Genomic DNA, 13,832 nt, shown 5'->3' with positions numbered 1-13,832 from the left:
TAACCATCAGAAATCACGCCTTCTAAGTTTGTTTGAGTAGCTTCTCTTATTTTTTCATGTATTTTTATTTTTGGCTTAATTCCCCCATGTTTTCAGTCTGTCTAAGCAAATTCTTTTACTGCCAGAGCTCCAGATTTAATTCCCTGTATTTTGCAAACCTTGGCAATTCACTTTTATTCAGGTTTTAGCAGGCAAGCTGACTCTGTACCAACAAATCAGGTAGTGTAGGAACCATTGTCAGGTGAGACATGGGAATGTTTTAATCAGAAGTCTAGAAACTTGCCATGACATGTTATGAAATATGTTGGATAACACTTGTCTTTCACATGAAGTGTGTTGAGAAATTTCCATGAGAAAAGAACAGGTGGTTTTGAAAACCAATTGATGTTTGAAAAGCCATGTAATGTGAAGAACACACATTAGTGGTGTGGAAAGTGTTGTGATACCTAACTGAAACAATTAAGTATATCAGTGAGGCTAGTCAGAGTAGTTAAGCACATGTAAGGCCTGGGTTACACTAGGGAGGGGGATCGATGTAAGATACGCAACTTCAGCTACAGGAATAGCATAGCTGAAGTTGACGTATCTTAGATCGAATTAAAATTACTTACTTTGCGTCCTCATGGCACTAGATCGACAGCCACACCTCCCCTGTCAACTTTGCTTCCGCCTCTCACACTGCTGGAGTTCAGCAGTCGATGGGAGAGCGATCAGGGATCGATATATCGCATCTACACTACACGCAATAAATCGATCCCCGATAGATCGATCGCTACCCGCCGATCCGGCTGGTATTGTAGACATACCCAAGGTGTTGCAAGATTGGGGCCTTAGAGCAGTGGCTCTCAACCTTTCCAGACTACTGTTTCCCCTTCAGGAGTCTGATTTGCCTTGTGTATCCCCCAAGTCTCACCTCACTTAAAAACTACTTGCTTACAAAATCAGACATTAAAAATACAAGTGTCACAGCACACTTTTACTGAAAAATTGCTCGCTTTCTCATTTTTACCATATAATTATAAAATAAATCAATTGGAATATAAGTATTGTACTTAGTAGCATAAACAAGTCATTATCTGTATGAAATTTTAGTTTGTACTGGTTTCACTAGTACTTTTTATGTAGCATGTTGTAAAACTAGGCAGATATCTAGGTTAGTTGATGTACCCCACAGAAGACCACTGTGTACCCATGGTGGAGAACCATTACCTTAGAGTTATGCACTTTTTGGCATTTGTTCAGTAGAGCAGAACTGCTCTTTGCTAGAATGGGACATTAGTATTCAAGCATAGTGTATCTCTAGGTCTCTTCTCTTTCTAGCGAGTGGGACAGTTTTTTCTTTGGGGTTTTCTTATTGCTAATGTGTTCTTTTAACAATAAAGTTGTGTCACCTTGTCCCTCAAAGTGACCTCAAAAGATTTTGTTTTTGAAAACAAAATCCACTCTTTCATTCTATCAGAATGTATGTGTAGCCTTACACAGTATTTGTAAAGCTGATCCCTCAACTTCAGAGTTCTTCCCCTTGTAACAGTTGGTGGTGACAGAAATTTGTCTTCCCTGCCAACAGCATTTAAAAACAGAATGCTTAATGCAAAGGAGAAAGCTGTACAGCCTTTTATTTTTTGAGAAGGCTTTATCAGATATAGAGGCCAAACTGTGAGGTTACCCAGGCTTGCCAACAAGTCTTGTTACATTGAGGTTTTTTGTAAACTGGGATACATCATGAAGGATGGCCCAGAGGAAAAGAAGGAAAGTGGAGAGATGTTGCAGTGGCCTCTGAACATACTTAAAAAAGCCAAAAACATTTAAAACATGTATGAAACTTGACTCTTGTTTGTTAGAAGGTTGTTGCTGTTTCATGCAAGTAAAATAAATACTAGTGAAACAGAAATAATCTCTACAAGGTAAAACATTACATTTCTTAAGATGTTTTTATTGTTTTTAAAAATATTTAAAATCCAATATAAATCCTTCGCAAGGAGGGAAATAAGGAGAAAAACAAAGCTCCAGATCAGAAAGATTGAGTTCTCTTGGATGTATAGTTGTTTTGAGCAGTAAATTCTGCTCTGAATCTGACTTCAACACAGGAAGGATTTTTGTGCCATTTTACCCAATTTAAACAAGTACTAAATTACTGCTTCTGAATTCTTTATCTACAAAGAACTTTAAACTAGTTGTAGGGTCTGTGTGTGACGTTCCTTGTCTAGAGGAAAAAATATTGCTTTATATTTTATATATTTCATATATTTCATACCCCGTTGCACCTCAAAGGTACCCTTCTTAAGCCCAGAACTTGCCCAAAGTCTTTAACAGGTTGGATTTTTGACTTTCTTACAATTCTAGGAGTCTGTTTTTCTGAAGAGACTGTCCATTCCCCTCCTTCATTCCTTTTTGAAAGATTTCTTCTATTCCCTTTTTCCCTAGGTTTTGGATGATTTTCTACCAGTTTGATGTGGCATTTCAGAGCTTTGTTTTTTGTAATCTGGTACTTAGGAAATCTAGCATTTTGTCTTTTTGCAGCCTGTCAGTTCAGACGTGATCATAGTTATAGGGCTTTCCAAATTCTTTTCAATCTTTGTTTTTAGTCTGGGATATTAGCATGAAGGACTTATCCCAAAGTATTCTCATTCCTTTAAAACAAGGTTTGATTATTTTTTTCTAATGTAACTTTTTTTTTGTAAAATTCACATATATCTTGCTAGACTTTAATCTCAAAACACTGTTGTCTTCTTGATATACTTGGTGAAGTATTTTGCTATCAAATTGTGTGGCGTGTATAGGCCATGCTATTAGGTGTTTTTTATTGCATATGAAGGGCAAATACTAAAGCTACTTACATTCATTATTCATTCAATCCTTACATGATGCCTTATGTTAATTTTATTTGTTTTTAATATGCTAGAATTCATAAATAAAACATTTTAACATTGTACTTCATCTGTAAGGTTACACATAGATTCCGCTAATGATTTGGAAACTGGGCTGTCCATTTCTTTAAATAATAGAAAAATTAACAGATGTTTTTCATGTATTTTACAATGCAGTATATTCTGCTTTGACATCAAGCCAACATTATCAAAGTGCTGTAAGTTAATAGGCCAAAAATACTTTGCACTTGTACAACACCTTTTTATTCAAGGATCCCAAAGCAATTTACAGTCGTTGGTTAAGTAGTGCCCCATTTTATAGATGGGTGAATTCAGGCACAGAAGTAAAGGGACTAGCCAAAAATCAGTGTATCAGTACACAATAAGGTATGGAGCCAAAGACTTCTGAATCTCAGTCCCTTGCTCTAACCACCAGGTATTAATATTTTCCTCTTGGAGAGTCTAGGGCTGGAAGTGGTACTCTGAAAATGGGCTCAGATATTGCTGTATCTTCTGCTTATGAAATTGAACTTTTATTTTTTAAAGGCATTTTTTATAAAGATGTACCAGTAATTAACTTTAAAATGTCAAGTTTGAAATAGAGATGTTTGTTGATATGTCTTCCTCTTTCAGGTAATCCATGGCTGGCTTATAATTTCTTCTCTATTGCTGCTTTTCTTTTTCTCATTCATCTACTTGGGGTAAGTCTACAGGAGTTTCACCTTCAGAATTTGTCTTCCAGGCAGTCTTTGTCTCTTGACCATAAGCATATGTAAACAGTTGCTCTCATGTCACCATGGTAATTGGTAAGGGTCAGTCATGCAAAGGATGTTTATTTGGGAACAGTCTAAAAGACTTAATCTGCTGAAAGGAATCTGCTCTGCCACCGATGCACACTTCTGTTATATCTAATGGAAGTTATACACTTGCATCTGCAGCAGAATAGACCCATATTTCGAGCCTTTATACTTGTCCTGTAAGTCAAATCCTGAAGCAGCACTTCACCACCTCATCAGGAATGGCCATTTAGCAGCATTCTGTGCCATCAGCATGCTCAAGCACTGATTTTTCGCAGGCCAGTGGAAGTTACCTATGACTTGGAGAAAATATACTTGTTCCCTGCAAGATAGTTTTTCCAATCATTGTATTCAGTAATCTCTCATATCTGATTGAAGAACATAGCTCCATCCTCAAAGGGAGATTTTTACTTTCTGGTAATGGTGGGCAGCTATAATGGTGGTGCAAACCCCAGACACTCTATTACAGTCAGCATGCTTTTCTTAGCCCTGAGTTAGCACTATGATTTTATCCAATAGGATGAACCCTAGGCTTATATTCCTGGAGAGCCATCATAACTTCAAATTTCTTAAATATATTTATTTCACAGAATATTTTATTCTCTTAATTTAAAAAAATTCAGTTCATTAGGGCCCAGAACAATGTCTGATCAGCTGAAGCATTCACACTACATGCTCTTTCCCTTGCATGGTTGACACAGTGGTACTACTGGTTGATATTCTAGGTAGCTAATAGAGCCATTTATGTGCCAGGAAATTATTTTTTTTGAAATTTTACTTACAAAATGGAAGACCATCTATAGGTTAATCAAGGTAACTACTTTGCATTGATGTCCTGTGCTGGCAGCTTTTTGATCTGTGACTGAGAAGGAAACAAGAGGGTCAGTGGAAGGTTGTACTGCAGAAAACTGAATTAGTAAACCTAAAATAGTTTAAATGAAACACACTCTGTAAAACTACCTCTTCCTCAAAAAGCAAACTGTTTCTTTGAGTCCTTGCCAGATCTAATTAAGATCTAATAAAAGAACAACTTTAGCAAAATACATGGAGCATAGAGTTTTAAAATTTAATTCTCAAGTTTGCTGCCTTTGTTTTTACCATTGCTGTAGGGAGACAGATGCCTGCTTTCTTTATCTAATCTCCTTTTCTTAAATGTTTTAGTGAGGTTTTTAAAACCTATAACGTTGCCATGGACTACATTACACTCGCACTCATGATCTGGAACTTCGGTGTGGTGGGAATGATCTGTATTCACTGGAAAGGCCCGCTCCGGCTCCAGCAAGCATATCTTATTATGATCAGTGCTCTCATGGCCCTGGTATTCATTAAATACCTTCCTGAATGGACTGCATGGCTTATCCTAGCTGTGATTTCAGTATATGGTAAGATTCTGAAAAAAGCCTAATACCAGCAATGATGATGGCATGCCCTCTTCCTACTTTCACTTCTTCCATCTATTTGACCACATAAAACCCAGGGTCCAAACATCGGCAGGGCGAGGGTTTTGCTGCAATGTCTTACACAAATTCCAGGGACCAGTTTGTGTTCCCTTACATCTAACTCATGGGTAAGTCCCCCTCAAATGGCTGTTACCTCTGAGTGCCTCTGCAATACCGTCTCTATCTACATACCCTGGACCCTATGAGGGTTCCCCCCGGGGTCTGCAGGAAGTGCAGATGGGAGTGGAGTTGGGGTAGTACAAGGGAGGAGAGGATAGACTTGAGACTCATATTGTAGTCCTCCTTCTGGTCTCATTGAAGATAACTCTCGTGTCTCCCACTCCCTCAGGGGCCCTTGGAAGCTGTTGCATTTCCTGAGTGAAGCAGTTCCTCGGGAGGCTGGAGCCACATCCTGAGTACAAGGGCTTGAGGTGGATAGCTGTGGCCTCCCTAGGGTCCTCCAGATACCAAGAGGGCCAATCCATCCCCTAACAAGAACTGGGTAATCTCAGAAATTTCTCTAGGAGTTTTCCTTAGGAAAAAGTCCCTTCACACAGGAGGATCTAGTCATGGCACAATGAAATACTCTCCCACAGTTCAAATCGATATAGTAGTAATTTCCTTTTCTAGACTATCATATATTATGTTTCATCCCAGAGAAGGCTGCAATAAACCATACCTAGAGATCACATAACCTGTCTCAGACAGTTATCATACACTTGTAAAGGGCACTGAAGCCCTTCAGTAGGAGTGGTGCTCTGTATTTTATGCCATTCATGATCTTGCTGTAAGGGCAGATGTCTCAAAGACTGATTTAGTTTACATAATAGGCCAGAATATTTAAGGTTACGGCTACACGGCAAGCTAGGAATGTGCTTTCCTCTACTTGTGTACACGTTCGGCTCTAGTTTTTTTGCTGCCCCAAGCACGGCAGGCAGGCTGCCTTTGGTGGCTTGCCTGTGGGAGGTCCCCGGTTCCACGGCTTCGGCGTACCCGCTGCTGAATCCATGGGACTGTCGGACCTCCCACAGGCAAACCACCAAAGGCTGCCTGACTGCCGCCCTCACAGGGACTGACGGGGCGCCCCCCGCGACTTGCTGCCCCAGGCATCTGGTGCCTGGAGCCGCCACTGAGCACGAGTATAAGTAGTAGTTAAGCCGTGGTAGCATGGGTAGTGGCAGCAGAGGCTGAGCTGTGCTGAGTACGTAACCTCTGGTTTTGGGTGGGTTTGTACTTGGTGCAGCTCAGCCATACCTCTGCTAGCCATGCTACACTGCTATTGTTACTCGTGCGACCAAGACAAAAGCTAGCGCAACTATGTGTTTGTGATCGCACCCCTAGCTCCTAGTGTATAATTGAAATGTCTTATAGCAAAGAGGAGGATCAATGCAAACTTATTCGTAAGGAATGTGAATTAATTTGGAAACGCAGAAGTGAATTTTAACTGCAGATGGACACGAAATCTGAAATTCCCTGATAATGGGAAAGGTGAGAGTCTGTTTTTTTCCTCCATAGTTGTAGAAATACAGGATTAATCAGACTTGATTAGCCCTTTGTCCATCTTGGGCCAGTATTGTCCTTAGATACCTGATGCCTCAGAAGAAGGTGAAAATGTTCCTTATGCACATAGTGCTAGCTGGCTGTCCCAGGTTCTGAATAAGGTAGGGAGAGTCTCCCTTGGCCTTCATAGGTCAACTGCTTATTAAGCCCTTGTTTCACAGCTGGTATGAACCCAAGTGTTAGTGGTCATAAGATTTTATTTATTTCACTTTAAACAACATAACATGTTTAGACAAGACTGTCCCATCCGTGTGAAATAACAGTAACAGCAGCAATTCCTGTCCAATAGAAAATAGGCAGTTATCCAATAATAATAATCCCCACCCCTCAGATTCCCCAAAGAAACCCCACACTCAGAGCACCTTAGCCTTCCCTAGGTTCTAGCCCAAGGAAGATAGGCTTCCCAGTGTGACCTGAAAGTCACCACATTTGGGCTATTTTGAACCTGGTAGGGGTGAATTCCACAGTTATCAGATTCTTATCTAATTCTCTTTTGGACCCAGTTGTACTTTTGACCTTCACAACATCCCATAGCAATGAGTTCCAAAGGATGACTGCATTGTGTAAAGAAGTACTTCCTTATGTTTGTTTTAAAACTGCTGTCTGTTGATTTCGTTCGGTGCCCCTGGTTCTTGTTATGTGAATGGGTAAATAACGCTTCCCTATTCACTTTTTCCACACCAGTCATGGTTTTATAGACCTCTGTCATACACCCCCCCTTACTCCTCTCTTCTGTAAACTAAACAGTCCCAGTCTTTTTAATCTCTCCTCACTTGGAAGCTGTTCCATACCCCTCCTCATTTTTGTTGCTCTTCTCCATACCTTTTTCAATTCTAATATCTTTTTGTAATGGAGTGACCAGAAATGCGCACAGTATTCAAGGTGTTGGCATACCATAGATTTAGATAGTGGCATTATGATATTTTATGTCTTCTTATTGCTCTCCTTGCTAATGGTTCCTAATGTTCTTTTAACTTTTTTTTTTGCTGCTGCACATTGAGTGGATGTTTTCAGAGAACTATCCATGATGATGCCAAGATCTTTCTTGAGTGGTAACGGCTAATTTAGACCCCATCACTTAGTGTGTACAGTTGGGATTATTTTTTTCCATTGTGTATTTCTTTGCTCTTAGCAACATTTGAATTTTATCTGCCATTTTTTTGCTCAGTCACCCAGTTTAGATAGATCCCTTTGAAACTCTTCTCAGTCAGCTTTGGATTTAACTATCTCCAGTAATTTTATATCATCTGCAAATTTTGCCACATCACATACCCTCTTTTCCAGATGATATATGAATGTTAGATAGCACAGGTCCCAGCATAGATCCTTGGGTGATCCGGTGTTTACTTTTCTCCATTGTGAAAACTAATAATTTAGTCCTACCCTTCGTTTCCCATCTTTTAACCAGTTACTGATACATGAGAGGACCTTCCTTCTTATCCCATGACTTCTCAGGGCTTCTTAGAGCATCTGAGAAGATAGTGGGGATCCAGTTGCTAGTATTGACATCTAGCAACCAGCGACTTCCCTGCCTTTTCTTAGGGAAGCTGAGCAACAGATTTCCCAGGTGGAGATCAAGGGTCTGGAGCACTATGAGTTAGGAGAGAAGAGTTAGCTGCTGGAAGGAGTTGGGGCTCTTACCTGAAGTTTGAGCCAGGAGGTCAGACGGAGGAAGGGATACAGAACTTGAAACAGGGGGTTCACTACAGCTTGGCTGGGCTCTGGACTAATTAGAATGTACTATGCTTTAACCTTCATTTCTCTAGATTACCCTAAGGATTTCCTATGCTGTGTTCCAATTAAGAAATAAACGCTACTGTTTTGACAGTGCTATGTGAGTGTCCCTGCAAATGTGCATTCATCCCCAAAGAGGGTACAAGTCTCTGGCTCAGTTGGACTTGATGAACAAAGCTCAAGGTGTGAAGCAGGAATGCTGTAGGCCCAGAAATCCTGTGTAAGGAGGCAGTGGAGCCACTTGGCTTACCTTGGAGGAAGAGCAAGACCCTGAGAGGGTCTGGCACACTGAAGGGGCCTGCTAGAAGACTGTTCCAAAGCTGGGGCTATAACACCAATCCTATGAGTCTATGACACTGGCTCCTCAAGGGACAATCGTATCAGGAGTACGAATAGGAATTGCTGCCCTGCTCTACATATGCCACTCCTTGGAACTTTAAGTAAATCCAGGAGTGTCCACTTTAACACCCATAATGACTATAGATATTATTGGAGCTATCGTAGAATTCATGTGTAGCCCAGTACAGATTCTTCGCAATGAGATCTTCGTAGCCAACTCTGTCTCAGTCCTCAGATGGCAGTCTGGTCTCGCTTGGGACTTCTAGGCCACATGGCTTCATGCGTCCATGTGACCCCTTTTGCCAGGCTTCACCTACGCAGGCTCCAAGTTTGGCTGAGTAAGGTCTGTCCCAAAGAGAGACTCCTTGGAGAAGAGAGTCTCGCTTCCTCCCAGTGCCTGGACATCTCTCACCCGATGGGAATAGAGAGAGAGAGAGTTTGTGTGTGGTGGGAGGGGGCGGGGGGCCCTTGCTTCTGCCCCACCCACAGACACTCATGACAGATGTATCCCTCCGAGGCAGGGTTGGCACACCTGGTTAACCATATAGCTCAGGGCTTCTGGACTTCTTAAAAGTGGCACACACCAGGTCAACCAACTCAAGCTTCAAGCAGTCCATGAAGCATGCAAAAAATTCCTCCCCTTCATTCAATCCACTTGGGTCCAGGTAAAATCAGACAATGTGACCACTGCTTAATATATAAATACACAGAGGGAATCAAGGTTTGCATCACTCTGCAGGGAGGTGGTGCACTTGTGGAACTGGTGCATCCAGCGCCAGATCATCCTCTGCAGTGCTTCTGCCTGGGGTAATGAATTCCTTAGCAGATAGCCTCAGCAGGCATTTTCACAAGTGGGAGCTCTACCTATCTGTCACCCAATGAATCTTTTGCCAGTGGGGATCCCCATTTTCCAATCTTTTTGCAACCCAGGACAATAGAAGGTGTTCAACTTATTGCTGTCTGGATGCTCGGGGAGCTGCTCCAGAGAGGATGCATTCCTAGTCCACTGGTCAGACCTGTAGATGTACACCTTTCCTCCCATTCTGCTTCTACCATGAGTCCTCCAAAAGACCAGCCACAGCAATTCTGGTTCACCAGGCCCCAAAAGGTGGCCTCCTACCCGTGCATTCACCTGTACTATGTCCAGACCTACGGTCACAGAACAGGGGTGGCACCAAGTATCCCAAACCGGCACCCCTTCATCTGACAGCCTGGTTTTGGGATGGATGGCAGACTTAGAGAGATCCTACTTGAAGAAAGTTCTGTTCGTCCTTTTCAAAAACAAAAAACCTTCTATAGGAAAGTGTTACACTGCTAAGTGGGAGTGGTTCTCCCTGTGGTGTCAGAGGCACAATTTGCTTCTAGAGAAATCTGGCATTTCTCTTATCCTGGACTGTCTCCTCTCATTTGATGTCACAGGCCTATCCATTAGTAAATTAAGGGTTTGTTTAGCAGCTTTCAATGCCATTTATTCTCTGGTAGAGGGTTTCACTATTCCACAACAGTCAGATTCTTAAAAGGCACCATCAGAATGTTCCTACCGGTATCAAGACCTACTCTGTTTTGGGACCTGAACCTACTGCTTTCCCAGTTCATGAAACTGCCCTCTGAACTCTTGGCCTCCTGCTGCCTCTTACTTTTATTGATGAAGGTAGCCATCCTCACAGACATTACCTCAGCCAAGAGAGTAGTTGAGCTTAGGGCCCTCAGGGTGGGCTTGGCTTATATTGTCTTTCACAGGGACAGAGTATCCCTGAGACTGGACTGCAAATTCATCTTTGAGGTTCCATCTGACTTTCACTTGAACTGGGCACTCCACCTCCCTGTTGTTGTTTTTTTTTTCACTGAAGACCTCAGGAATATAGAGGCAGGGAAAGGAATGCCGGAGCCCTCCAGACATCCAGTCTGGATAGGACAAAGCACTTTAGAAGATCTCCATGACTGTTTGTCTCCATATCTGAGAGGATGAAAGGAGAGGCAATGTCTTCCCAGGGACTCTCAGAATGGATTACCAGCTGTATCCCTCTCTGCTATGAGAGGGCAGGAGCCCCTTCTTCACAATCTGTCAGGGCTCACTCTACTTGAGTGCAAGCTGTCTCAGTGGCATCCTTTCAAGAAGTCCCACTCTTGGAAATCTATAGACTGGCAGATTGTCTCTATTGGCATGTTACTGGGCACTATTCCCTGATTCAAGCCTCAGCTGAGGATGCTTCCTTCATTTCTGCAATCCTGCTAACTGTGGTGCAAAGCATGGGTGGCAGTTGAAGCTTCCCCTACCCTGCCTCTTCCCTTTGAGGCCACACCTCTGCTTGTGCTCTTAGCCCCCCATGGCCCTGACCGGAGGACAAGGGGGCAGGTTTGGGGCTCAGTCAGAGCTACGAGGACGGGGGAGAAGGTGGGGACTGAGAGCTCGTCCCCAGCCGGAGTCAGACTCTCAGCCTCGGCCGGGACTGCGCACAGCTCTTGGCTCTGGCTGGGGCTCTGAGCCTGGAGCCTTTCCCCTATTGTGTCCCTTCCACCTGCAGCCCTGCCCCCATTCTGCCCCTACTCCGCCTCTTCCCCCTCCCCCCAAGACCCACCCCTGCTCACTGCTTCCCCCTCCCCCTCTCTGCTGTGGCCCTAAGACCAGAAAAGCTCTATGCCCCTGACGTGGCCCCAGGGCTGTGACAGAATGAGGCTATTTTTCCAGGGACCCCAAATCCACCATTCCCCCTACCCCCAGTGGCATGAGGTTTGGGGAAGCTTATCCACCCCCAGCCTCCATTGCACACCACCCGGGGTGCAAAGCTCTTCCTCGCCCTTGCCTTCTCAATGGGCACTGCTTGGGAGTCGCTCATAGTGAATACCCATAGCGACTAGCGCTCAAAGAAAGGGAAGTAAGGGTACGGCTACACTACCCACGTTACAGCACGGCCGCAGCAGCCCTGTCACATGGGCAGTGTAGACATGCTTTATAGCCGGGGGAGAGTTCTCCTGGCGATTTAAAAAAAAACAACAACAAAAAAAAACACCCCTAACGAGCGGTGGTAGCTTTATTGCTGGGAGCGCAGCTTTTAGCGCTTTTCAGCGCTAAAACTTTTGTCACTGTGTTTTTTCACACCTGCTGAAAGTGGCAGTGTAGTCACAACCTTACTTACATTATAGTAACAGGAGTTCTTTGAAATGTGTGGTTCCTATGAGTATTCACAATCCACCTTCCTTCCCTTCTGCTTCGGATTCTCACGTGATTCACAGCAGAGTCGGAATTGGAGAGCAGTTTGCCCCACCCCATCACACCCTCTGTTTGCAGCACAGGGAGAGACAGACACTGCTATTGAAGAATTCCTGGTTGCGGGAGCAGTGAATAGCCATAGGGACCATGCATCTCAAAGAACTTCCATTATCAAAGTAATTAACTTTCCTTTATTGATCTCCCAGATGTTTACATGTGTGCACAATGGACTGTTAATAATCTAAACATCAACAATGTCATCATTACATTTCAGAGTTGTCAGTTTATTATAATTTTAACAGAAACCTCAAGATTGAGTGCTTATCCACCAGTGCTGAGCTGGATGTTCCATAGATATTGTGATGGAGGGCAGTGGGGCAGCATGGGTGTGGAATGAGGAATTTGGAATGAAATCCTGCTTCAAATGTGAAGTTACTCCCATCACTGCCTACAAGGGAGGGAGAGGAATTCACACCCTCCGCAGTACACACAGTTTCAGCTGCCTCCTAGTTGACAAAACTGTCAGATGCAGCATCGTTTACTGCCCAGTCATCAAAACCCCAAGCTTGCTTCTGCCAGCTTCTGTGATGAAACTAAATGATCTGAGTTTAAAAATATACAGCATGCTGAAAAACAACAATTTGGGGACTGCATAAAGAACATTAAAAGTAATATCTCATTAAAAGTAATGTCAGAATAGCTCCAGAGATTTTAGTGTATTTGTATTCTTATTTCATTTATTAAAATTCCCAATATTTGAATTTATCTGAGTTTGCCACAATTTCCAGTTTCTTGGAGAAGCCAGGGAGCCTTGCTGCAGGGTTAAGTCCAGCTGGCCACAGAGTTATAAGCGTCTTTACTCTTAAAGTTCTTAGGAGTAGGACTCTTCTCCTTGTGGAGTTCAGGGTGTGCCCTGATGACTGTAGCCATTAGGGATGGTTCAGTGGTAATGGCGCTGTTGTGGGACTCAGGATACCTGGGTTCAGTTACACAGAGTTTGTGTGAGGATGGGCATGTCACTCAGCATGTGTGCCTAAGTTCTCAGTCTGTGATGCAGGGATAATAATACTGGTCTGCTTCATAAGGGTGTTGTGGGGATAAATATGTTAAAGAAGCACTCAATTACTGCAGTGATGGGGGTCATATAAGTACCTAAAATGGATGGAGGGCAACAGACCCCAGGGAACGTGGAGGGACCAAAGAGCACTATGCACTTGCACACCATAGAAGTTAAACATGGAAAACGTATGTGCTTATGCCAAAGGCTCAGACTTCTGACCAGTCAGTCTCCCATTTGTGCACCTCCTACAGTGCACAAGAGTGGGGCACGCACTGACACCACTGTATGCCAGACATTAAAAGTGGCAGTAGAATTGAGGAATGTAGTGAGTGGGGGAAAGGGCTTGAAGGGGAGTGGGTCCCTGCCACATAATTTAGATATAATAAACTCTCGACTCTATTTGCCTCAAATAATTACATCCACTGGACTTGTATCTTATCACTGAGAACTGGACTGAGACAAACTCATTAACCTGGTCTATATTCCAGGCAGCATCCTAGAGGGTATCCCATTACCAATCCCTGCAGCCATTCTCACATAAAATTTTTTTAAAAACCAAATCTGTAATACTGTAGTACAGGATCTTTTCTGTGCTCTCCCCTGCAGATTTGGTTGCTGTCCTATGTCCTAAAGGTCCTCTTCGTATGTTGGTTGAAACAGCTCAAGAGAGAAATGAAACACTCTTCCCAGCACTTATTTACTCCTGTAAGTATATTTCATTAAGGCTTTTAGATTTGTAATCTCTTGCCTGACCTTGAGGAAAGATGTAATCATCCCATTGGCTTCCTTTGATTTAATATGTTCTGTTGTTGTATGCGCAGCTGG

The 13,832-nt window shown here is 43.0% G+C and overlaps 1 protein-coding gene across 4 annotated transcripts in view; it reads left to right on the top strand.

Moving 5' to 3' along the window:
* PSEN1 (presenilin 1) overlaps window positions 1-13,832 on the top strand; it is a 65,571-nt gene that overhangs the window by 33,076 nt on the left and 18,663 nt on the right. For all 4 annotated transcript variants that reach the window (XM_030559643.1, XM_030559642.1, XM_030559640.1 and 1 more), the window contains 3 exons: window positions 3,501-3,568; window positions 4,826-5,046; window positions 13,614-13,712. In XM_030559643.1, the coding sequence (XP_030415503.1) occupies window positions 3,501-3,568; window positions 4,826-5,046; window positions 13,614-13,712 (388 nt within the window). The remainder of the gene's footprint in view (window positions 1-3,500; window positions 3,569-4,825; window positions 5,047-13,613; window positions 13,713-13,832) is intronic.

Source organism: Gopherus evgoodei, chromosome 4 (assembly GCF_007399415.2).
Source record: "Gopherus evgoodei ecotype Sinaloan lineage chromosome 4, rGopEvg1_v1.p, whole genome shotgun sequence".
Classification (NCBI taxonomy): domain Eukaryota; kingdom Metazoa; phylum Chordata; order Testudines; family Testudinidae; genus Gopherus; species Gopherus evgoodei.
Note: the sequence above shows the minus strand (reverse complement) of the source record. Positions and strands in the feature narration are given on the sequence as shown.